The 26,265-nt window shown below is 39.9% G+C and overlaps 1 protein-coding gene across 1 annotated transcript; it reads right to left on the bottom strand.

Annotated features, from left to right (window-relative positions):
* On the bottom strand, nt 1-21,362 carry LOC124513831 (olfactory receptor 2B2-like; the record flags this gene model as incomplete). The annotated part of the gene is made up of 3 exons (XM_047081820.1): nt 21,227-21,362; nt 7,324-7,510; nt 1-592 (listed from the first exon to the last, which is right to left on the bottom strand). Coding segments are annotated over exons 1-3 (915 nt in total), but the record flags the coding sequence as incomplete, so codon positions are not given.
* Between the last annotated feature and the right edge of the window lie 4,903 nt (nt 21,363-26,265).

The raw sequence follows: 26,265 nt of genomic DNA, 5'->3' as shown, positions 1-26,265 counted from the left end.
AGGTTTCAGGTACTTGTAGATGGCTATACCGTTAAATATGTTGACCACAGTTAGATAAGGTCCACAGGTGAAGAAAAATTTGAGGCTGGCCTCTACAGAATGGATCCTCAGCACGATAACCACAATGTGGAAGTAGGAAATAAGGATGATAGTGAAAGGCAAGGTCAATATGAACACACTGATAACCAGACCCAGAATCAGACTGACAGGAATGTCTGAGCAGATGAGCTTCAGCGGGGCCTGGATCTCACAGGTAAAATGGCTGATGGCACTCTGTCCATAATAACAAGCAGGAATTGCAATGAATGGTAAGACTGCTACTAAGAATGCACTTGCCCAGGTTCCCGAGGCCAACTGTATGCAAACTTCATTATTCATAATGGTGGTGTAATGCAGGGGATTGGAGATTGCAACAAACCTGTCATAAACCATGACAGCATGGAAGAGACATTCTGTCATCCCTGGAAAGAGGGATGTGGTCATCTGGGCATAACAGCTGGTATAGAAAATAATGGGGAAGTCCCTGAAGCATTGGGCCAAGACATATGGTTCCCAGCTGGTGGAGTAACAGATATCAAGGAAGGATAAATTACTGAGGAAAAAAATACATGGGGATATGAAGTTGTGAATCCCATCACACTACAACAATAAAGTTATTCCCAAACATTGTGACCAGGTAGAAAAACAGCAGTCCCAACAAGGGAGCCTGGGTTTGAGGTTATTGGAAAAATTTAACAAGGATGAATTCAGTCACCTCAGAGGCATTGTCTGTCTTTAGACTGCCCATTTAGTCATCTCAAGTACTGGGAAAGTTAAAATGTAATGTAACCTATATTAGGAAATAAGAGGAATAGCATCTCAGTAGCCTGTTAGAGTTCATGCTCTAGACTTCAGATTAATTGTTATGTGTCATTTGTTTTACTGAGTTAGACTCAGCTGCTCAAGTAGCCAATGATGAAAATACAGGTTCTCTTCGTTATCCTATCTTATGGAACCTTGTGAGGTTAAGTTGTTTGGACTGTGTTAGATCCCCATTAGAGGTACTTACACTTGATCAAGTAAGACCGTCATTAACATTGAGTTAAACAGAATTATTTCTCTCATAATGGGTCATAGCTAGATGACTGACTTTATTCTTGACCAAAAAAAAGAGGCAAGTATCTACATCTCCCCACCAAAAATGCACATTTATAGACAGCTTTATTTAAGTTGGCTCACTGATTAACAAATAATTTTTTACTTTAAGCTCAATGATATAATTGTGAATGCTTGAAATGCTTATTTGCTTTTCAACTCTTTTTTTTTTGCTTCTTACATGTCATATTAAAACCACATATGGATGGTAAATTAGAAAGTGTATATGTAGCTAAAGCAATCACTCAAGTCAATGGAAAAACAACACCAGCCAAAATGACATGAAATAAATGAAGCAACTTGTGGATTTACTAAAACATCACTCTTTGTTCAATTGTTCTGACATATATCTTCAATGACAGAAGCTTACTCTGTTCAGATACTACCATCTCCGTATAATACAAACAAGAGCTTAAAGGGTGATGGGAAGATTGTATTAGATAAAAGGATTTTACGAAGACAATCGTTACTGGAAATTTTGAAGAGAGATAAGTCAAATTTTGGAATGCATGTTTCCAGAAGTGTGAAAGAAAGAAAGAAAGACAGAAAGAAAGAAAGAAAGAAAGAAAGAAAGAAAGAAAGAACAAACAAGAAAGAAAGAAAGGAACTGAGAGAGGGAGGGAGGGAGGAAGGAAGGAAAAGACAGAGCCTTGTCAGTTTTGTGAGATTTCAGTAGGGAGTGAAACAGATGACCCATTGAAATCTATTTTGGCTGTAGGATTTTCTTATTTAGACACAGAATCAAATCTCTCCATACTGTATTGTTGTATTAGTGCTGCATATAATTGGGTAATTCTTCATACCCAAAAAGCAGAATGTCAAAATGCAGAAAGAAAGTGAGGGAGTCAGTGGAATCTAAGCCTAAATTGTGGTTCAGCCACTAATAAGCTGCACAATCTTGAGAAAGTCAGTTTCCTTATATATTCAGTGGGAATATCACCTGGTTTCTTGCAGGATTGTTCTAAGAATTAGATAAGATTATGTCTATAGAGAACCTAGCACAGTGCCAGGCACAATTATTAGCTACATAAGATACGTTAGCTCCGTTCTCACTTTCACATCCCATGTAGACCTTTCCTTCTGCTTGAATTTCATCCTTGTAAACATGTGCCAAAATGTCATTTCATCCCACCTTTACTTGCGATATTATCACATTATTAGAAACAATACCATCTGAAGTTTTAGGTTTGAGTAACAACTAAAGAAAGTTTGACTGTGTAAGTCATTAAAATTTGTTCCTGATGGTAGGCGGGAAAAGACACATAAAAAGATGAAAATTACTCACTGACTTAGGGCTGGAGGACAGCAACAGAGAAGTGCACCTCATTCATAACAGAAGCATTTTGCAGTTGGCAACACCCCCACAAATGACTAATCTCCAAGAAGAAATTTGATTCCTTCAACTGCGAGGAAAAGAAGTTTAATACAAGCAGCTGTGGTAATAAATCTTCCTATCAGTTGTGGTTATAAGGCTGGAAAATCTTGAGTTAACTGTGCTGGTGAATCATGCACATTTATTTCTACTTGTTAAATGTATTTTTCTTTTATTTACACAGAGAAGGCTTGTAATGAGGCTACCATGAAAGGTTGGTGTCCAAAAAACAATAAAGAAATTCATTGTCTAGCATACATAATAATAATATAGTTCATGCCAGTTCATGACATGCAATTTTTCTTTGCCTGCACAAATATGAAAATGAAATTTCTTCTTGAAGTGTCCCATATTCTGTTACTTTGTTCCAAGCCACAGAAAAATAAATTGAGGAGATGTCCTTTCTGAATACATCTAGATATTTTTTTAAAATATTGGTGTTTGCCAAAAATGTATAGTGTACTTACAGACCAAAAATATTTAAGTAGCGTTAAAAGAAGGCACAATTCAAATGCAAGAAGGAACCTTGGAAATTTGGATAATCTTGTGGTGGTTTTAAATTCATGACCTCAGTCTTGAAGAATAGTTTCCACTTTTGGGATTCAGGAGGTATCCTTGTCTAATACAAATAGAGAGAGAAGACAAAGGAGGAAGAAGTTTCTGCTATATTTAGCTCATTAAAATAATGGTCACTTTCCTCCTAATCTGGTTTATGAGAATTTCAGTGACCATTCCATATAGCAGTGATTTTGGTCACTAAATATAGTGGTGTTGGGGAACCACAGCCAGTCTTCCTCAAAGAGAAACTTCATTCTCTCTGAGCAGTTCATCATTAATTTATTTTCTTTTCTGCTAGCAAGTTAAATGTTCAGGTAGTGCTATGAAGAATTTATACTGAGGAATTTTGGAGAACAAGATGTACAACGTAGGATGATTGCATAACTTTTGTGTTTGCCGGGTTCTGCAAATGATACGCTATGTTGGTCAATCCAGTTCTCTTTCAAGTATGATTGTGGGATAACAGAGGTTAGGTAAAGTTTTATTTTTATTTAGTTTTTTTTTTAACTCGAAGAATTTAGACCCCATATCATGGAAGTAAGGCTGAGTGTACATTTTGGAGTTTGTAAGCCCCTGGATTTAGTGACCATATCTGAGTTGCCTCTGTTTTCTCTGGCATTTCCTTGCACAGAGGAAAGTCTTGAAAAATGCTGAAATAAAAGCTTTTGATGTCACTTTGACTAAATGGATTCTTCCATTCAGGTATTTTTATATTGCATTTAATGATACTGTTTGGGGCCATCTGGCCCTGAATATCTTTTTTCCCCTGAATTTGTACTTGTCAATTTCTTGGTACAAAAAAAATATTGTGTTGACTGACAGAACTGTAGAAAGACGACAGGAGAGGGGACTTTCAGCCAGATATTCACTTCTTACTGGGCATTTGTGGGTCACTCCTTCCATAGAGGGTTGATGGTAAGGTTCTGCCTATGTGAGATACTCATTCCTCAAGATTCTATTCTAGGGACTTTCTCACCCCCAAATATTAAAAAAAACATATTAAACCTGGATAGAAATCCACAAAATATGAAGGAAAATAAGATGGAGAACATTTGCAGGAGCATACAAATTGGGAGAAATTGCTGTGCCATCCATAAAATATTTCACAGAGGACATGGTTGATGCTTCCCTAATGAAGATTACAGAACTGGCATTACAGGCAAGCTACAGTAGGAATGGAAGGCTTCAGCTGTCCAGGCATCTGATAGAAGTCTCATTCCTCTGAAAGCAGAGCCTCTGATAAATTTGGGATTTGCCTTAGTGACAATTTCATTTCTCAGAAGGTTAAAGAAGCATTGAGGGGAAATGATGCTATGGACTTAATTATGATGGAATGGTCCAGAATCTTGGGAGAAAATAACCATATACTTTAGGAGTCCATAATAGAAAGAAATTCCATGGCCAGTGTTTCTAAAAGGGAAGTTGGCTCTGGGGACATAGATACCTTTTCTCTGAATCTTTTAATTTCAAATTTCTTAAAGTCTCTGATGGTAGTTTGACCAGAGACAGATAATCACAAGAGATTTAAGATGAAAACAGACTTTTTTCATGTTAAGTACACAGCACAGAGCATGCAAGTGGCACAGACGCAGCTCTTCTGGGCGTAGACAATACTTATCTAGCAATCTCATAGGCCTAATTGACAGCAACTTTCTTGCCTTATAACCGGAGTCTACTAGACCCAGTCCCTATAGCATACTGATCTGTGTGGCCTACTCTGAAAGTTTACTAGGTAACTGAATTTTACTTATCTTGTGGATATTTTTTCCTCAGAGCTTTTTGGTGTGTACATGGGAGGATTCAATTGAGGCTTCATGGTCATACAGAATAATTTATTCATTTATCCATTCAACACATATTTATTGATTTCTTACTATGTGTCAGTTCTGTTCTATTTGCTGAGGATGTAGCAATGAACAAAAGAGACAAGACTTCCCTTCTTATTTAACTTCTATTCTGTGGGGATGAGACAGAAAACAACAAGTAACAAATAAAGTAATTCAGATAGTAATAACTGTTAAGATGAAAGTAAAACAGGATGATATGAAAGAGCAGTGGAACAAGATTGTTATTATGGATATTTGCTTTTGAGGAAAGTGATGTTTGAGTGGGGACCAAAATGACACAAAGTAACTATGTGAAAATTTAGGAGAAGAGAGAATATGGGAGAGGGAACAGTAAGTGCTAATAAGACTAAGGCAAAAACAAGTATAACTATTTGCTGGATAGGAGGTAAGTGTAGCGAAGCTCAGTGTAGGGTGACCAATCATCCTGGTTTGTCCTGGACTTTCTCAATGTTACCACTGAAAGTCTAATTCATGTCCCATGAAATTCTTCAATTCCTGTGTAAGATTTAGGATTACCGCAGAAACTCATTAGTGATAACAACCTCACAGAATGTATTCTCCAAGTTAACCATGGTCCTTCTATCTCAATTCAGATGATAAAGTTTGTTCTAAGACCTTTCAAGTACAAACCCAGATCTACTCCTGATTTGTTTTTTCCAGTGTCCTCTTGAAGAGTCGTCCTTTGAACCATAAACCCTTCTGAAATCATGGATTGACCAGTGTCCATCATGGAGAAACTACAAACTGTGACAGCATTCTTATACTAAGTGATCCTAGGATGGCCAGTTATTTTTTTTTAGTAGTATGTTTAGCAAGGAAGTAAGGCCCCTAAACCTTGATTTTTCCACAGAAACTACTCTCAAAACAATTATATCACTTCTTGTGACTGCACAACTGGTTTTCTTTTAACCTCAAGGCTCAGCTTTACCATTTGCTAACCAGTTCTTCATCTTGTTCAGTTTGGCCCAGAGTTCCCTTCCACTGAGGTCCTTTTGAATGCTAATTCTGGTATCCAAAACTTCACCTAAGTACTTCTTACTTTTTTGTATCACCCAAAAATTGGCACATTTGCCGTCTGGGTTTTTACCAAAGTCATTTGATAAAAGTGTTGAACACAGCAGGGTCCTTGGCATGTCACTGGAGACATCCTTGCAACATAGCATTAATCCCTTAATCAATATGTTAGGAGAAATTTGGGTAGAAATTAAATCTTAAAATTTCAACCCTACTACGTTACCCATGATTTGGGATATCACATGTAATAATGAGGCCAAAATATTGCTTGAAGATAAAGTTTCTCTCACTTGCTCTTGCAGATTACTGGCAATAAAAATGATAATACTGGAAATGTGGCTAGAATAGGTGAACAACACTAGGCACACCTAGAAGGGAGAGAAAGAGCCCTCGATGCTGGTTCACAGAGCTTACCCTTTGGGAAAGACCAGGAGAGGAGGGGGCTTGAGGAGAAATGAAGAGTTAAATGTCTTAGCTTGTTATTAAAGGTTTTTGTACTAATGCTACAGCCATAGAAAATATATAAACAAATGGGTGTTATTGTCTTCCAATAAAACTACAATTAAAAAAAACATGTAGTGGGCCAAGTTTGATGGCTGGGCTGTAATTTGCCAGCTTCAATTTTAGATGATTCAGAATCACCTTTATAGAAATATCCTCATCCATGTATATTTTAATCCGAGCGCACAGTTTTCCCCCACCACCCTTGTCTCCTCTGTTAAGTTCTTCCATTTCTGAGCTTCAGAAATAGGTTGGGGTCTCCTTAACTGCTCTTTTGTCATGATTTCCTTTCAGGTTTACTTCTTCCAACCTTTCTCTTTTATGATCTGAAACAGGGACTGGTTACCTTTTTTTTTTGTAATCAGTCATGTAAAGGATATTTTAGAATTTGTAGGCCGTAGGTCTCTGTTGCAACTGGACTGCTTTTGACCCACATGCTATAGTTTGCCAATTGCTGATGTAGATGGGATGCTAATTATTCTTGAAATCATGTCCTCTAGCCTGCACACCACCTTGCATTTGCTTTTTGCATTATACTAATTGGGAACTACCCAGTCCAATGTTATTCCATTGTTATTCCTGTACCCAGTACAGGTCACTGCAAACAGTGGTTCCTTATGCATACACAGGTCTTGTGTCCTGCTTCTAACAGCACTCCTCCGTGATACCCTGTGTCCTCTGAATCCCTCCAAGAACTGAGGCCTAGAAACAGCCTGTTGATCTGACACTCCCCAATCTCAGAGTTCTCTAGAAGGCTGCTTTTAAGCCTGCTGGTTTTCATATGCCCTGCCCCTGGAGTGAAATTTCTGCCAATTTAATTATGAGGTGATGGCAATTAGCAGGAATTAGCACCCATAATGTAGAAGTTCAGGTCCTTTCAGTGACTCCAACTCATACCCGGACACATTGACAACCATTTGCCAAAACAGTCTAATCTCCTCTTGCAGCAGAGGTGATGAGACTCGCTGGGTGACCAAAGGCACTGCTGGCAACAGGCACTTGGTAAGAGCGATGACTGAGAGGAGAAACTCAGGAGTAGGACAAGGGATCCCTGCAAGATGATCAGTCCAAGTGACTGCTTTGTCTAAAAGGAGGAAACCGAGTAGGCATATTCATTGTTCATGTCCCGCTTGAATTTAGATTGACAGCCGCATTTTTAAAAATGCACAGAATTCTTATTTCACCCAAAGTTTAGATTAATTAAAACATGAAATTCTACAGGAATAGACAGAAAAAGACAAATACTTTATGATCTCACTTATATGTGGAACCTAAAAAAAATTAAACTCATAGAACCAGAAAGTAGAACCATGGTTACTAGGAGGTGGTGGGTGGGGGAAATGGGGATATGTTGGTCAAAGGGTACAAATTTCCACTCATAAGATGAATATGTTCTGGGGACCTAATGTACAGTGTGGTGATTATGGTTAATAATACTATGTATATATTTGAAAGTTGATAATAGAGTAAGATCTTAAATGTTCCCACTGCAAAAAAGAAATGGTAATTAGGTGACACGAGGGAGATGTTAGCTAATGCTATAGTGGTAATCATTTTGCAGTATATAAGTGTATAAAATCATCAAATTGCAGACCATAAATTTAGACCATGTGGTAGGTCAGTTATATCTCAATAGAGCTTGGAAGTTATAAATAAATCCACATCTTCCTCAAATCTTAATTCAAAGAACAACTTAGTCTAAAAGTGCTGAGGCCAAATTTCTTGTCCTGGTTTTGCTAGAACATGCTGAACTTTAGGTTCCTCTTCTATAAAGCAAATGGATCTCACTATGGACAATATGGTTCCTAATCAACATTTTCTCCAATCAGTAGAGAAAACATGGAAGCCATAGAAAACCATAGGTAACTGAACAAAACCACAGAGAATTCCACTGTTTAGTTGTGACCATTAACAGAATTTGGGCTCTTTCCCTGTTCCTATGCTATTTTCATAGTCATGATGTCAGCTATACAAAGTGTGAACTGCTTTCCCACCCAAGCATTTTCCCATGGCACTAAACAATTGTTCAGGACTCTTCTAGCTCTATGATTTCAGGTATGTTTAGTTTCTTATGGTCAATATAAAGTCCATAAAAAATCATGGTGAATATTTGATTTTTTTTCCAATAAGCAAGTTAACATAAAGCTTTTCATGGAAACTAAATGGAATAACTGTAATAATAAATTATTGGTAAACTTATAAGGAATTATTAAAATCCTTTATTTATACTTGTTGGCCCTCGATTCGACTGTAGCCTAATGAGCAGTCCAGCATGGTAATTTAAAGAACAGATTATACAATTCCTTTCTCCTCCAGGAGAAGCAAGTGATCCATAAGACTAGAAGTTAGCTGTTATGAAAATTACTGGAGATGAATATAATGTTTAGAAAACATTAACTCTGAGTTAAGTTTAGAGTCTAATTTTAGCACCTGTCAAAATAATGAAACAATATTGCTATGTAAGATAGCACGATGGCTGACTTTGGGAATGAATTATGGCAGGCTTTATGTGACAATAAAACAGTATTGAGAAATCAATAAAGCAACATTGGAAATTTGGAGTTTGGCCAAATATTGAACAACATCTCCTACATACGAGGCATTGGCTCTAAGCACGTAGCATCTAAGGACAACGAAAGTACTGTTATTCCTTGTAGAAACTCACAGTTGAGTGATGAGATGAGGGGTAATATTTTGACATAGCTGTCTTTAAGGTGAGGTGCAGAGTAGTAAGTGTCCTGGCAGACAGGTACTTGAAGGGTTATAGGAGTTTCTTTCTTCTGTTGACATGAAAGAATCCTTGGGCTGAACAGTATCACATATGAACACATATGCTTTCCTTTCATTTAGCAGAGCCCTGAAGTTAATTCCAAATGTAACTCAAAAGCAGCAGCAACTTTACTAAATGGGGAGAGGAACACTCCCAAAGTCCAATTATTGGAAAAGGTCAGGGACAGAGGTGGAATCACACCTGCCAGGGGACACAGTATCAAAGGTTTCAAAGTTGCAAAGGGAAACCATTTCAAAGCCTCCAGGATTAGGTCCCAGAGAGGCAATTAGAAGGCCGTTCACATGAAAGAGTTCAGAAGTATTTACAGGAACATGCCCAAGAGAAGGAGTTTATTTCCAGACTACTAACACTAAAGTTGCTTTCCTCCTTAATTAAGTCTCTAGAACTTTGGAAACAAAATATTTCATTACCTTCCTGGCATGGCCTTAAATGGCATGGGAATCCAACATTTTCATCTCAGTGCTACCAAGTGCTGGGATAATAGGCCAAGCAAATCTGCAGCAGTCACCTGGGTGATTCTAAATATCTGGATGGTTGACAAAAAGTTTAATCTGATGTCCACATCATTACCTCAAGGTAACATAGTCTGACTCCTCAGGTAGAACTCTGGTTCCCTTTTCTTATGCCCACACTTATCCTTCGGTGTTTTACCTACCTGTTTGCTTCTGTATCTCCCCCACAGGGCCTAATTTTAGGAAGAAAGACACTGTGTCCTTGCTCCCAGTTGTTTCCACAGTGCCTAGCGCAGTGTTTGGAGCATTACTGCACACTCAGTAAATATTAGTCAGATGAAAACACTAGGACAACACTAAGTGGATACGGTAACGCTAAGGTAAGGCAGTGGAGAGAGAGCTCTGCCAAGGGTCAGCCGATTCCTTGGAGATTTGCCTACGTAGGTGGCACCATAGCTAGAGCTGCCCCCCTGTGTAAGGACTCTTTCTGTATTTCAGTTGACGATGACCAGGAACGATGGGGCTGGGGAAGCCAGCTGGATTGATATGCTGATACCATTTTCAGACCCGAACGAGGACCTTGGGGGTCCATGTGGTGCCACTCACACATTTTAAACATGGAGAAACTGGGGCACAGAAGGCAACAGCTGCTGTCCCTGAGGCACTAGCTAGCAGAGGACCCTTTCACACCCGTGCCTCCAGACATGGTCAGTGCTCTTCCCTCTGCAATCAGCTGCCTCTCCTAAGGCCTGAAGGTCAACAGCCAGCGTTTCAAGGGCAGCTCCACAAAGGACATGACCACGTGGGCTCTGGGAGATATCTTCCCCTCTCCCCTTTCCCCACCTCAGTTTCCCCACTGGGAAAATCAGCCTTGTAACGTGTGACTCCCGGGGCCATGGTGAGCTAGCCTTAGAGGAAACAGTGCTTGGAATGTTCCTAGCGGAGCGCCTGTTACATAGCTGATTCCCAGCTCCTGACTCCCTTCTCCTCTACCCGGGCACATGAGGCCTTTCAGGACATGCAGAGATGAAGAGTGTCTTTCGTGGTTGGGAAGGGTCAGCTGTGTAGAGGGTCTCGGCTGCTCAGACCCGTCTCATCCTTCAGGAGACAAATTTGGAGCTCAATCCTGCATCAGTGTGCTCTTACTCTGAAGAGACTCTCCTCCCTGCTCACTCCTGACAAGCCCCAAGGAAACAGAGCTTCTAAACACAGACTTTCCAATTTTCCTAGTAAAATGAATGAAAGAACCTTTTGGGGAATAAAGTGATTTCTTTTTAGCTCCACTTGTTTACTTTTCCATAAGCTCCCAAGATGGCTTACATGTTAGCTGTTAATCACACCATCTGTTCAAACAGTACTTCAGTAAATGATTCAATTCATACTTTTCTTCTAAAAGAATCTTTTTAAAGACAGTGTTTATATCTCTGTTATCCTTCATTTGGCAACATAGTATGAGCTATTTTAACTTTGCTATCGTTGTAAATACACATTGAATTCCCTATTTCTTAACTGTGCAGAAAACAAGACAACTCGTCTGCATTGGTTCCATTTGCCTCTCAGCTTGGAGGGGAAAGGGTGCTATTTATTAGAGATTCTGTATTTTAAAGTTTTTAAAATTTATTTATTTTGAGAGCGAACGAGCAAGCATGAGTGGGGGAGGGGGAGAGAGAGAGAGAGAGAGAGAGAACCCCACGCAGGATCCATGCTGTCAGTGCAGAGCCTGACGAGGGGCTTGATCTCACGAACCCATGAGATCATGACCTGAGCTGAAACCAAGAGTCGGACGCTTAACCAACTGAGCCGCCCAGACACCCCAGAGGTTCTATATTTTTTAAAAAGAAAAAGACAAGAATTTCCAGCCAGCATTTTCTCTGATATCTTGAGTTTAGTGACAATGACTAGGTTCTAGCTACATGAGACTATTCAGGCCGATTCCCAATGAACAGAGAGTCCTTAGCAGTTGGAAACCATCAGCTATGCTGAGGAGCCAAGCCGCTCCAATGCATCTCATCTTTCAGGAGGCCAAGTTGCCACTGGGTTAGAGAGGTACCTGGGAAGAAGGGTTTGGATCTCCTCAGCAAGTCCAGGCCCGGAACTTGGGTGATACCAGGCCTGGGCAGGAAGTAAAAGGGGCTGGTGGGGACTTGGGGGAGAAGAGAGGCCCTGAAGTCGGTAGGGTGAGAAGTACAGGGGACTAGAGGTGGACTTGTTTTTGTTGCAAAATGTTCTATGGCCCTCTGAAGGCCCTATATCTATGTGAGTGTCTGGGGAAGTTCACACAGCAGCATGGGTTTGTCCTCGTGCTGGTTTCTCCTGCTTTCTAAGACATGGAAGGAGTGCTACATTGTGCAATGATTTACAAAGTGTAAGTGGTACACAAAAGAGGCATATGTAAATTAATGTGTGGGGACCTTGATGGAGAAACTGACTCTCTAGGCCTTCTTTAATCCTACCAAGTGCTGGACCTGGCCAATGTCCATGATCTAACTCTTGCTGATCCAGTGATACATACTACTGTTCCCGGAAATAATTCATTTATTCGCAAATCTGTGCACAGGATTGATGTACTGTCTGCAAAATGCACATGGTTCTCAACTAATGGAACTCCTATCCAGCCCTGGAAACTCAGCAGCAATGTGTCTTCTAACATGAGCCTTCTTCACTTATCTTTACCTGGGCCTGGAGAATTAATGCCTCCTTCATCAGTGTGCAAATATTAACCTATCAAATGCATTGTCCATCCTCTTACACTCACCAACTGATAATATGAAGTCTACTGTGGAGACAACAGGAGAAACTGCTTCACTTTCCTACTATGTCATGTCTCCTGCTCTCTGTCATGAGATAGTCTAGATGGGCTGTTGTTATTTTTTAAAGAGAATCTTTTTTTGTTTTTTCAACGTTTATTTATTTTTGGGACAGAGGGAGACAGAGCATGAACGGGGGAGGGGCAGAGAGAGAGGGAGACACAGAATCGGAAACAGGCTCCAGGCTCTGAGCCGTCAGCCCAGAGCCCGACGCGGGGCTCGAACTCACGGACCGCGAGATCGTGACCTGGCTGAAGTCGGACGCTTAACCGACTGCGCCACCCAGGCGCCCCTTTCCTGCTTTCTAAGACATGGAAGGAGTGCTACATTGCACAATCATGTACACAGTATAAGAGATGCACAAAGTCAGCACATATAAAGTTGTGTGTCGGGACCCTAATGAACAAGGGATTTTCTCTTCATGCTGAGAGACAAAAAGTAGTTGAAGAAAGCTTAAATTAGAGGAGATAATCTTGCTGGGTTTCTAGGATTGGATAGTTCACTAGTTTTAAATGCACCCATTTTGCAGAGTCCACATCAATCCTATATAGAGATTGGAAATGAATGAAGGGTTTGTGGGAATGGTAATACATTTGTACGGTGGGATCAGCAACAGTCAGTTCACGCATGCAGGCCGGGTTCAGATCTTTGAAGGTCTTAAATGTCACAATGAAGAGTTTAGCTTCTTGCCTCCAAAAAACTGGACATCATTGAGGACTTTTTTTTCAAGTTTATTTATTTTAAGCGAAAGAGAGAGAGAGCAAGAGAGAGACAGAGAAGGGAGGAGCAGAGAGAGAGAGGAAGAGAGCAAGAATTCCAAGCAGGCTCTGCACTGTCAACATGGAGCCCACACAGGGCTCGAACTCAAACTGTGAGATCATGACTTGAACTGAAATCAAGAGTTGAATGCTCAACCTACTGAGCCACCAGGAATTTTAAACAAGAGTGATATACTCTGACACATCTCAGAAAGATAGGTGACACCATAGTGTGGAGCCTGTATTGGAGTGGGTTGCTCAGGAGACCATGTCTCAAATTTTTGCAATAGTCAAAGCAAGAAATGATGGGACCTGGAACACCTGGGTGGCACAGTCAAACATCCAACTCTTAATTTTGGCTCAGGTCATGATCTCACAGTTGTGAGTTTGAGCCCCACATCGGGCTGTCAGCGCTGTCATTGTGGAGCTTGCTTGGGATTCTCTCTCTCTTCTTCTCTCTCTGCCCCTCCCTCTGCTTACACTTTATCTCTCTCTCTCTCTCTCTCTCTCTCTCTCTCTCAAAATAAATAAACTTAAAAAAAAAGAAATGATTAGAATTGGAAAAGGGAGAGACAGTAAGGTGAGTGACTAGGGATGGAATTGAGATTTATCACAGGAATATAATAGGCAAATCTTCAAGGATAATTACAGGTAGTAGTGAGGGCGGAAGAGGAATAGAAGATGACTCTCAGGTGGATGGTGGTACCATTCAATGAGACCCAGAAAACACGGGGAAAGGGAGATTTAAGGGGAGAGATGAAGCTCTCTGTTTTTGAATGGTATTATATGGGTTGTCCATAAAACTTGAGGTAAATATGGGTCCATTTTCCATGAATGCATGTGACTGGAGCTCAGAAGAGATGTCTGAGCAGTAAATAGAACTTTGGTAGTTATTACTCTAATAGTAACATGACAGTGTTCATGAGTTTGAACTTGCTGCAACTAACATCTTCTCAGGTTGTTTTGGAAAAGCCATGTTTAACCCATGCCATGGTATGTCCTCTCCTCATGGTTTGGGGTGGAGAATTAAATTAATTATAAAGCAATAATCACCAAATATACAGTGAGTAATAATCAGTATGTAGGCAGTAAAGGAATTAACACTATGGATAGGGTTGAAAAATCTATAAATATCTATACTCCCTACCTATATAGGGAGGTATCTTTAGTCAGACATGCTGAGTATTAAAACATTGTGGAATTTAAGAAACAAACAAGTGAGCAAAGGGGGAAAAAAGAGAGAGGCAAAGAAAGCAAAAGAGTCTTAACTATGGAGAACACACTGATGGTTACCAGAGGGGTGGAAGCTGGGTAGATGGGTGAGGTAGGTGATGGGGATTAAGGAGTGCACTTGTCATGGTGAGCACTGGGTGAGGTATGGAAGTGTTGAATAACTATATTGTACTCCTGAAACTAATATAACACTATGTTAACTAACTGGAATTTAAATAAAAACTTAAAAAAATTAAAAAATCCAATAATAAAAAAGAAACATTATGGAGAAAGGCATAGTTATCTTCAAAAGGGAGGTGGCACACTGGCAGGGACAATGTGTCAGTCAGAATCAGTTTCAGCTTCGAGGGCCAGAAAATGTTTAGTGGTTGAAACAAGATGGATGGCTTTTTGTATGTCACATAGCAGATCACTGAAGGTGGAAGCCCAGAATAACTATGGTGGTTCTGCAATACTCATGGATTCATAGCCCTTCCAGCTAACTATTCTGCCCACATTCTCATAGACCAAGAAGGTTGGTAGAGCTCTAGATATCACATTTACATTCTACACATCAGGATGGAGGATGGGGAGGGGTGTGCCTGGGTGGCTCAGTTGGTTAAGTGTCCAATTCTTGGTTTCAGCTCAGGTCATGATCTCACAGTTCAAGAGCTCAAGCTTGGCATCAGGCTCTGCGCTGACAACATGAGCCTGCTTGGGATTCTGTCTCTCTCCCTCTCTCCTCCCCTCCCCTCCCCTCCCCTTCTCCCTATCTCTCTCTTTCAAAAACAAACAAACAAACAAACATTAAAAAAAAGTAATTCCATAAAGAAAGAATGGAGGACGGGGAAAAGATGGTGCTGATTTGCTTCTATTTAGGACTTTCTAGAAATTGTCCACAACATTTTTACTTCTACTTCCTTGATAAGAATTTAGTCACTCAGACACACTTAGCTTCAAGAAAATCTGAGAGCTATTGTGTTTTAGCTAGATATGTTGCTATTTGAATACAATTCAGTAGTCTGTCACCAAAGAAGATTAGGAGAATGGATAATGGCATAGATAACAAGCAATCTCTGCCACAGGACATAATCTAATTTGGCCCCATTTGGTGTGAAGAAATACTGAAAGGAAAGGAAAGGATGGCCTCGAAGTTCCATGGGAAGACTTCCAGTCCGAGAAATAGAATGTAATGTTTAAGAAGGGTTGTCCAGGCAAACACTTGACATCAGGGAGATCCAACATGAGTTACCAGGGATGGTCTCACAGGCACTTAGAGAAGAGTAAAGAAAAAATGTGGGAATAAGTAATGTTTAGAAGGAACCCGACCAAGTTGTGTATACCAGAAAGGTCAATCAGTAGGTAGAAGGGCCCCAGTCACAGTATAGTATACCATTGCAGATTAGGATGCTAATGCACAGGTGGTGGTAATGGTAGAGGACACTGACTGGCAAAAGCACAGCAAGCTCTGAGTCCTATAAAGAGTGAGGTACTAAGCAGATGTCTAAGGCAGAAGATCAGGTCCAGGATTGAGACACAAGTTAAGAGCAGAATAACAAAAAGACAGACTGGTTGTTGAGTCCCCAGCTCGGGCTCTGGGCTGACAGCATGGAACCTGGTGGGTTTTTCTTTCTTTCTTTCTCTCTCTCTCTCTCTCTTTCTCTCTTTCTCTTTCTCTTTCTCTTTCTCTTTCTCTGCCTTCCCCACTTGAGCTCGATCTCTCTTTCTCTCAAAATAAAATAAATAAACTGAAAAAAATAAATAGTATTTGAAGGTAAAAAAAAAGGAGAAAGCAAACTCAAAACAAAGAACTCTTGTCCAAAATTCAAAATGTAATTACGTGGAATACACAATAAAAAGGCTCTCTCCTACGCCTCTCCCTTTATCACCCAGTTTCCTTCTCTGGAGGCAGCCACTGTTACCTGTTCTTTGGATGTTCTCCCAGAGATATTCCATGTATAAGTAAACAAATACATGTGTGTGTTTAGTATTCTATACACACTGTTTGTATGAAAAAGGATATCTTGAAAAGCATTGCATGTCAGTACATAAAGAGTTTTCTTTTAAAAAAATTTTTTTTTCAACGTTTATTTATTTTTGGGACAGAGAGAGACAGAGCATGAACGGGGGAGGGGCAGAGAGAGAGGGAGACACAGAATCGGAAACAGGCTCCAGGCTCTGAGCCATCAGCCCAGAGCCCGACGCGGGGCTCGAACTCCCGGACCGCGAGATCGTGACCTGGCCGAAGTCGGACGCTTAACCGACTGCGCCACCCAGGCGCCCCCATGAAGAGTTTTCTAATTGTTGTTATGTCTGCATAGTAGTCGATTGCATGGATTTACCAAATTTAACAGGCACTTATTAATGGACATTTTTATTTCCAACCATTTGCTACTCTAAACAGTGCTTCACTGAATTGGCTTAGTACACTCTGTGAAATTGAATGAAACTAACTACAAAGAACTCATTACTTTACTTTCTTTTCTTTTCATTTCAACATAGACTGCTAAAAACTTTACCAGCACCAGCACCTTTTCATGTACTTGGGAAACACTTTTATGCAGTTCTCCACACCCTTGAAGTCATCCAGGCTTGTGAAATGGGCCATTCGGTTTTGGCTGTCAGTCACCTCCTTTATGAAAAAGTGGAATCCATCCAAAAAGGTGGTCTATCTCACCAAGCAGGGCCTGAGTTTCTGTTTCCAACCACTTTTTCTCATACTGTGTTCCCTGTGTTGAAATATTTTTCCTATTTGGTTTTTTCCTATTGTCTTTTGTAACCAGCCACTCCCATAACACAAAGAGATTTGATATGGCTAGACATGAGATAATTAAAGGTGCCAGATGTAGAAAAAAAAAAAAGGACAAGACTCAGGCACTTGGGTGGATCTGGCACAGGGAGAAAAGGCCATACTCTGGTGTTGGGGTATATTAGGCATCTTTTTTGTACATCCTGGCTTCACTTATACATTATTCTAGCTGTCACTATGGTGGTCAGCTGTGTGGGTTCCAACATACTTCATGCAGGTGCAACCAGACAATACCTCATCTCATACCTTCATTGTATGCCTCTCAACTCCTGAGTTGGGATTTACTAGTAAACACTACTGTGAGACCATCCTTGATGCCTACATATATATGTGCAACTTAGAAGCCTAAGGACTGGGTGGATGGGTGAATCCTTATCCACTGGGAGATGGGACATGGTGGCTAAATTCATCCCCCTGGAGACAGTGCTGGATAGTGTTTAAGGGTCCTGGAATCCTGCAGTTTGAGCTAAAATCCTGGCTCTACCATTTATATGCTGTGTGACCATGGGCAAGTTGTTTAACTGTTATGGGCCTCAGTTTCTTCACTAGCTACTGTGGAGAAGAATAGTTCCTATCTGAGATTTTTGGTGTGTGGACTCCACAATGTCACATATATAAGGCACTTAGCACAACGCAGGGCATGAAGTAAGTATTCAGGAACGTTGGTTAATGATGATTTTTTTCACCACATCACTGTCTCCCAATTTGCCCTCAGAAATTTGGGAAAAAAATTAATTCATCCCGCTGTTTCCACCCATGAATGGGACTGAGTTCATACAACTTCTTTAAAAAATTCAACTGGATTAAGCAAAGAGTCTCACCTAGCTGAGGTCCCCTCAATAACATATCCTTGAATTGGCTTCCCCTGCTTTCTTGATTCATTATCCATGTCCAGTTTTCTTATTTTCTGAAATTGTACTCCCAATATAACATCTCCACGTAATTACTCTGCGTCAAATCTAGGTAGTGATATGAGACAAGACCTTGTAAGTAAGACATAATTTAGGCAAGGGTGACCAAAACAAACAAGTAGAGGATACACATCACCAGTCAGAATTGGGGGTTAGTGATAATGAAAGCTTACCCAGACATGTTGATGGGACATGGTAATCAGAAATTCATTGTGTGTGTAGGTTCAGTATTAAGTAGTTGAGGCAGACAATCATCACTTAGGAATTTTGACAGCAGAAAGTTGTACTGGTCAGGTAGGATTCTAGTCTCTGGAAGGAGGACGTAACACTGCTGGCAAGAGTAAGGCTTCTCATGAGTCCTAGAGAGCCTAGACTTCTAGACAGCTGACCATGACCCAAAGAACTAATTGGAAGAAGGTAATGGAAGTCAACTGAAACACAGGGTCAAATCATGGAAAAGAAGTTGATTTCCCTGATATTTAATCACAAAAGTATTTAGAGTTACCTAAATATTCCTTGACTAAGTTCAAGATTGAAATTGGGGTGGGGCTCAATAGGTAGACAGCTAGGTAAAGTAATCCCTGCTATGTGGAAAGAAGTGTTTCACACACCAAAGACTGGGAATGACATAGAAATTGACAAGACCTGGTAGTTGAGATGAAATAAGTAAGTTATTTTCTCCTCATACAGGAGTAAACCCCATGTCTCTTGGTTTAGCATTTCATGTTATGACCTAAATTCATATTTTTTCAGTTGTTTGATTAGAATACTTGAACATGCCACCAAAATGAATGGCAATCAGTTTGCATTAAAACAATTTACTTTAAGGCACATGATGTACCTACCATGGAAACTACACTGGATTTATAGTTAAGACACCTGAGTATAAGTTGTGCCTTTTGGTGAATCATTTGACTTCTCTGAGTCCCTTTTCTATTCTGAAAATAGGGCTAATATTTGCCCTATCTATGTCATAGGTTTGCTGGAATATGAAATATTATAACATGTGAAGATAATTTATAAATTCATAAATTGTTAAGTGTTATGTAAATGCTAGCTATTATTTTTTTAAAATACCTTTGTATTATTAGTAATAGTACCTTTAGTACTGAGGGGAATAGAGTTCCTTATATGATTTGCCTTAAGTTTTGCAATGATACCAATGCAATAATGTGGGTTTCAGGGTGGACAAATTTCATATATTTATGATGTTAGGTTACTGGACCACTGCTTTGTCCTTTCCAGCCTGATGCCAAAAATATGGCGCACAAGCCCCTGTCTATGCAGCAAATGTCTCATTATCCTCTGGAGAAGTCCCAGTTTAGATGTTATTTTGTAAACAACATCATTAAGGATTACGAAAGGCATCACTGAGTCATTGTCACATAAGCTGTAGAGTCCTGACTAATCCAAGGCAGAAATCTGTTCTTTATGGAAAAATTTATTCTTTATTCTCAGTGTTATAGAAATGCATAAGAATTACAAAATATAATGTCTAATTGTTTAAGGACTTCTGTGTGATTTTATGTATGTAAGTTTTTCTCTCCCCTCATCTTCATTAAACTACTGTGCTACCGTATCAGTGTCTTCTACATGAGATTGTTCACACTCTGGATACTCAAATGTGTGGTCTACATACTGGTAGCACTGGAATCACCTGGAGGCTTGCTAGAAATCTAGAAATCCAGAATTTCAGATTATAACTCTGACCTATTGAATCAGAATTTGCATTTCATCAAGATACCCCATTTGATTCATAGAGTTTGAAAACCAGGGGTCTACACTAACCTGCCCTCTTAAGTCGGCCCACTTCAGTCTCCTTAGGCTTTGTTCCTGTGCCTCATTCTTCTTTGATCTGGTATCCTTATGTCAATCCCTGACTCTAGCCTTCTTGACTAGTCTTTCCTTGTAGTGCATGTGTTCCCCTCACGTGTCTGAAATTCTACTTTTCCTTATGAATGTTGGTTTACTAAACCAACGTGGTGTCCCTGTTGCTTTCAACATATATATACTGTGTATGTTGCAGATCTACCTCTTTAGAACCCAATCTCACACCCCTTACCCATTCAACACAGCTAGTACTGGGTAAGCCAGACCAACTCCATAGGAAGGAAGGGAATAGGGGAAAGCCAATTTGGCAGCACCATAGATGTTACCTAGAATAGATGGGGTATGCACATCTGAATCTTGCTAAATTTCTTATTCTTCTAGCCTTAGATCTTTAGCAGTCACCTGGTCCTTCTCAGAGTATATGCTCCGGGAAGATATACAGACCTCTCCGTTTACTTCCTTCCCTCTCATTTCTGTTTGTAGGTAGGGAAGTGCTAGGGTAGGCAAAACAAAGCAAGAGCTGATCCATACGTCATTCTAATCCGGCTCTGGAAATTACAAACTTGTTGCAGCCAACGTATCGAGATAAATGGCATGCCAGGGAGAATGTGGAGTGTACCTCCCTGCCATATCTTTTTTTTCATCAGGTGAACACCATGGCTACCTAGCTGCTTCAGAGCTAGTATGTGAAATGTGTTGCTCTTAGTGGGTTAGCATCACATGTGTTTGTGGCTACCCCTTCTCTGGGAAGGGGCAGTTTATAAGCAAGGGCATTCTGTTTCGTTTGTATGTAAAAGAGCAGTTTCTGTCATGTGGTACCACAGAGACTAGATTGTCCACTGTATCCCAAGTTCTAGCACTTGCTTTTCCTTGGTTATGATAATAATCAGTGAAAAACAAATTCATGCACTAAAGAACCATCTTCAGGATCCATGTTCTTAAAGATGAAACTGTCATGGAAAAGAGTCTTTTGACAACACCAACTTCCATTTGATTGCATCTGAGATTGGTTCATCTTTTATTCAATTCTGTTTTGTGGACAATTGTGAAAAGCAGAGGATTGGTGACTCATTGAAAAGGATGCTGGACAAGATACCTATGGCCATCAGACCATTATCCTTCCTTTGACCACCTTCATTAGGGCATCTTTCACATCCTTGTTTTTTAGAGTGTAAATAAGTGGGTTCAGCCTGGCTGTTACTGCCCCATACAACACTGAAATGATCTTACCCTCATCCTGGGAAGATTGAGAGTGTGGGCACATGTACGTGAAGATTGCTGTGCCATAGTAAATGATGACCACGGTCAAGTGGAAGCCACAGCTAGGAAAAGCCTTGAGTCTGGCCTCTGCAGAGTGGATCTTCATGATAGCCACAGCATATCTATACCATCCTGGAGCTGAATAGAACTCAAAGAACCAGTGTGAACCATTGGAAAGAATACTGAAGTAAGGGCATTTTAGTTTTGGTTTGACCATTTACTTGCTGTGTGACCTAAGCGGGCTGCTGTTTCATTATCTATAGACTGATGAAAACATACATGCCTTCCCTACCTCACTTCACAGAATTGTGAAGCCCTAACAAGATAATGGGTTGGGAAATGCTGTGAAAATTACACACATATGCAGATATAAAAGTGATTATTGTTTCTGAAAGAAGAAATATAACTAACATTTCCTCTTGTTTAACCTTATTGTTTCTTTTCAAGGTGTAAGGGAATCTAGGAAATCAGTAGTGCATTTATGAGCACCTTTCCTTCCCCTCTAATGTTAGAAACAATATTCAGCCAGAGAAGAGCTTTATAAACAGTTTCTTTAAGTGCTGGAACAGATTTCCCACCATCTCTGTATTCCTGTCAGTAAGCCCTTAGAAAAGCAACAGAATAGCCCATTCAAGCTAAGGCTTCAGCATTTGAGAGGAACAGGGAGGAGAGTTTAATGAAATGCAGTGCTGAGTGATGTTCTCCAGGATCCTTCACTCTCTTAATTGAACCTACTGAGGGTAACTGACTCAACTCCCACATATAGGCAGGGGCCATACATAAGTAAAAAGTAACTTTAAAAACTTTAATGGTTTTGTTTGTGAAGCAAAAAAGATGATTTTAAAATGTTCAACCTAACTTTTTCTTTGTGAACCTAAAAACACTTAAAAAAAAACCAAGAAACCTAACACTTCTTTATATAAGACTGGCTGCACAAAAACTAGTTTAAAATATACACTTTTATACATTGTTTTCAGAGCTAAAAATGTGCTGTTCTGAATACATCGATCTGAATACTGATGCCTACATATATCTATACCTACATTTACATATATGTTAAAAAGTGAGGCCAGTTTACTCAACCACTTGAAACTAAGGATATTAAGCATATAAGCATTAAGAAACTTATGTTTAGTTTGTACGTCAGGGCCATCAGTGACAGAGAACAGGAAGTGAGAGGTAGGAATGAGGAATGGAGGGAAAAGAGAGTGGAAGTATCAAGAAGGAGATACGGAAGAGAATAGTTGTGTTTGTGGCACTTGAGGGTAGAACAGGGACTGGGAGAAAGCAAAAGGGAGGCATATTTCAGCTGAGTAGAAGGACAGGTTTTTCGTCTAGATAACTAAAGTCATTTAATATGATGGAACAAGCAGTTTTTTAAATTAGCTCACTCCCACATCGATGCAACATTCAATTTCAGCCCGGTCAGCAGTACAGTAGATGGATTTCCTGTATTGGACCACAGGCTGAACTGGGCCCACTGTGCAACTGGAGAGTCTATGATGTCATAATTATGAGAAAGACGACATGGCAGGAAGAAATGGGGTTATAGAGAAGGCAAGGGAGAGAAGAGATGTCTAGGAGAACGAGAGATCTAGGGAGCAAAAGTAGGGTGATATGGAGGAAGAGTATAAGCAAAGAGTGATGGAAAGAGACATAAGGAATCATGTTTATCAAGAGAGGCACAGCACTAGTTAAGCAACTTCCCTTTCTCACCAAGTTTTTATTTTTTTAAATGTTTTTAAGAATTTATTTAAATTCAAATTAGTTAACACATGGTGTAGTATTGGTTTCAGTAGTAAAAACCAGTGATTCATCACTTACATATAACACCAGTGCTCATCTCAACAAGTGCCCTCCTTAATGCCCATCACCCACTTAGCTCACCCCCCACCCCGCCTCCCCTCCAGCAACCCTCAGTTTGTTCTCTGTATTTAAGAGTCTCTCTCACCAAGTTTTTAATTTAGGGATAAGCTCATCACTTAGCTCCACTTCCACACTCCCTGTTAGCTCCTCAGCTCAATGTGACTTTAAAAAAACACTTTATTGAGGCATGATTGACACACAAAAAGCTGCACATATTTGTTATATACAACTTGATGAGTTTGGAGGTAAGTATATACCTTTGAAACTGTCACCACAAACTAAGCCATAAATATATTTACCTCCAAAAATTTCTTCCTGCCCTCTTTATTATTATTTGTGACAAGAAATTTGTGACAACGTAAGATCTACTCTCTTAGTAATTTTTTCAAGTATAAATACACTATTGTTAACTGTATGCTCTATGTGGTATGGTAGATCTCTAGGACTGATGATCCAGCAATCCCACTTCTATATCCAAAGGAATTTAAATCAGGATCTTGAAGAGATATCTGCACTGCCATGTTCGTTGTGGCATTATTCACAGTAGCCAAAACATGGAAGCAACCTAAATGTCCATTGGTAGATGAATGGATAAAGAAAATGTGGTATATTTGAGGCATTTAGAGTACATGGGCACAAGTCCCAAGTGAAAAATGTTGTGCACCTGGGGTGCTTTCTGCTGGCAGCTGTGGTTAAACTGCTTCTCTTGCAGAGCAGAACCGGGATGCCTTGAGGATGCAGTCCCAAATACAAGCCGGACTTAAAACAGAGGACATGTAGCTCCAAAAAGCACCAACGAGCTGCCTGAGTTGCCTTCCAACCAACTAGGACGAGGAAAGTTTCTTTATATAAGCAGAGCCTTCCCTCTGGGGAGACCAGCCTAACTATTCTCCGTTGGTGTTGTGTCTTCCTTTAAAGCTTTAGCCCCAGTGAGGTCTTACCTGTACCTTTGATTTTAGGATCCAGCCTCATTTTTATGGTTTTTGGGCTCAAGAACCTGACTCTGGTCACATATGCATACAATGGAATATTATTCAGCTTTAAAAAAAGGAGGGGTGCCTGGGTGGCTCAGTTGGTTAAGTGGTCCAACTCTTGGTTTTAGCTCAGGTCATGATCTTACAGTTGTGAGTTTGAGCCCCACGTCAGCCTCTGTGCTGAAGTGCAGGACCTGCTTGGGATTCTCTCTTTCCCTCTCTCTGCCCCTCCCCTGCTCATGCTCTCTCTCTCTCAATAATTAATTAATTAATTAATTAATAAAAGGAAATCCTGCTATTTGTGACAACATGGATGAACCTGGAAGGTGTTATGCCAAGTGAAATAAGCCAGGCACAGAAAGACAAATACTACATGAAACTACATACATGAGGAGCCTAACATAATCAAACTCATATAAGCAGAGAGTAGAATGATGGTTTCCAGGGCCTGGGAGGATGGAGAAATGGAGAGGCTGTAGTCAAAGAATACAAAGTTTCAGTTATACAAGAGGAGTAAGTCAACTCACAGCTTCTGTTTCTATCACACAACTGAACCTACTAGAAAGTGACCCAATGAACTACTAATGACTGAATCCAATATTCTTTCTCTGTCTTTAATTAATTTCACCTAACACTTCTTACCATTATCCCTTCTTGAAATTTTTTCTTCCCTGTCTTCTAAGATTCACTTTCTCTCAATTCACCTCTCACTTTTTTGATTATTCTTTTACTATGTCAGCTCCCTCTTCTTTCTGATCACTAAATGTATGCATTTCTAGAGGGCATTGAGCAGGGCACTTGTTGGGATGAGCACTGGGTGTTTTCTGTAAGTGATGAATCACTGGAATCTACTCCCAAAGCCAAGAGCACACTGTATACACTGTATGTTAGCTAACTTGACAACAAATTATATAAAAAATAATTCAAAAAATTTTCCATAACCTTCAAGATAATCTAGCTTACTGTTAAGCAACAAACAACCCCCAGATTTTGAATGGCTTGAAACAACATGTTGAATTGTGCATTGCCTCTTTATGCTTCTGCCTGAAAGTGACATAAGTCACTTCTATTCATGTTTAGTTGGCTAAAGTAATCATATGGCAGTGATGTCATGTGTCTGGTAAATGGCAATGATGTCATGTATCTGGTGAAACATGAGAATTGGAGTACCTTTGAAAGATTTTTAATGACCACCATATATGCCTTCCTAATTTCTGTAACTCGACTCTTTCCATAGATGGTCATGTCTGGCTTTATGATTTTGTGTAATTCTTTGTATTCATGGCTTCCAAATCTTATAGATACAGGCCAGGTATCTAAAATACAGGCCAGGGGCACCTGGGTGGCTCAGTCAGTTAAGTGTCTGACTTCGGCTCAGGTCATGAACTCGGTTTGTGGTCGAGCCCTGCATCAGGCTCTGTGCTGACAGCTCGGAGCCTGGAGCCTGCTTCGGATTCTGTGTCTCCCTCTCTCTCTGCCCCTCCCCTGCTCATGCTCTGTCTCTCAAAAATAAATAAATGCTAAACATTTTTTTAAAATACAGGCCAGGTATCTTTCTTTAGCCTAAGAGTCATAAGTCCATTTGACTTCCCAAGCCCCAGACAGTTGAAACCTAACCTAAATTTTAAAAATGTTTTTTTGGAATATATTCGTTAGTATCCTATTTTGAAACTATCATTTTTACTTTCCTACTTCTACTAATGGCACCTGAATTTTCCCAATAAACCAGCTTGGAAAAGTTAGTCATCATCCCTCTTTCTTTAAATTTCTTCTATCAGTCATTAAGGTTTGGTGATTTTTACCACTGCACTATGTCTTCATTGTGGCTCCTTTGCTCCTTCTTCTTAGAGATGCCCTGGTCAAAGTCTTCTGTGTATCTTTCACATGGACTCCTGAAATAGGTTCCAAAATAGATTTTACCCATTTTGATACATGTATCCTGATGTTTATAGCAGCATTGTCAATAATAAATTATAGAAAGAGCTCAAATGTCCATCGACTGATGAGTGGATAAAGAATATATATATCTATATATCTATATATATATAGTGGTCATTAAAATCTTCCAAATGTGTGTGTGTGTGTGTGTTTGTATACATATATACATATATGTACACATACACACATTTGGAAGATTTTAATGACCACTATACATATATATATTCATGT

Source organism: Lynx rufus, unplaced genomic scaffold (genome assembly GCF_022079265.1).
Source record: "Lynx rufus isolate CCGP_SWC_20201006 ecotype Redwood Valley unplaced genomic scaffold, mLynRuf1.p SCAF_19, whole genome shotgun sequence".
Classification (NCBI taxonomy): Eukaryota; Metazoa; Chordata; class Mammalia; order Carnivora; family Felidae; genus Lynx; species Lynx rufus.
Note: the sequence above shows the minus strand (reverse complement) of the source record. Positions and strands in the feature narration are given on the sequence as shown.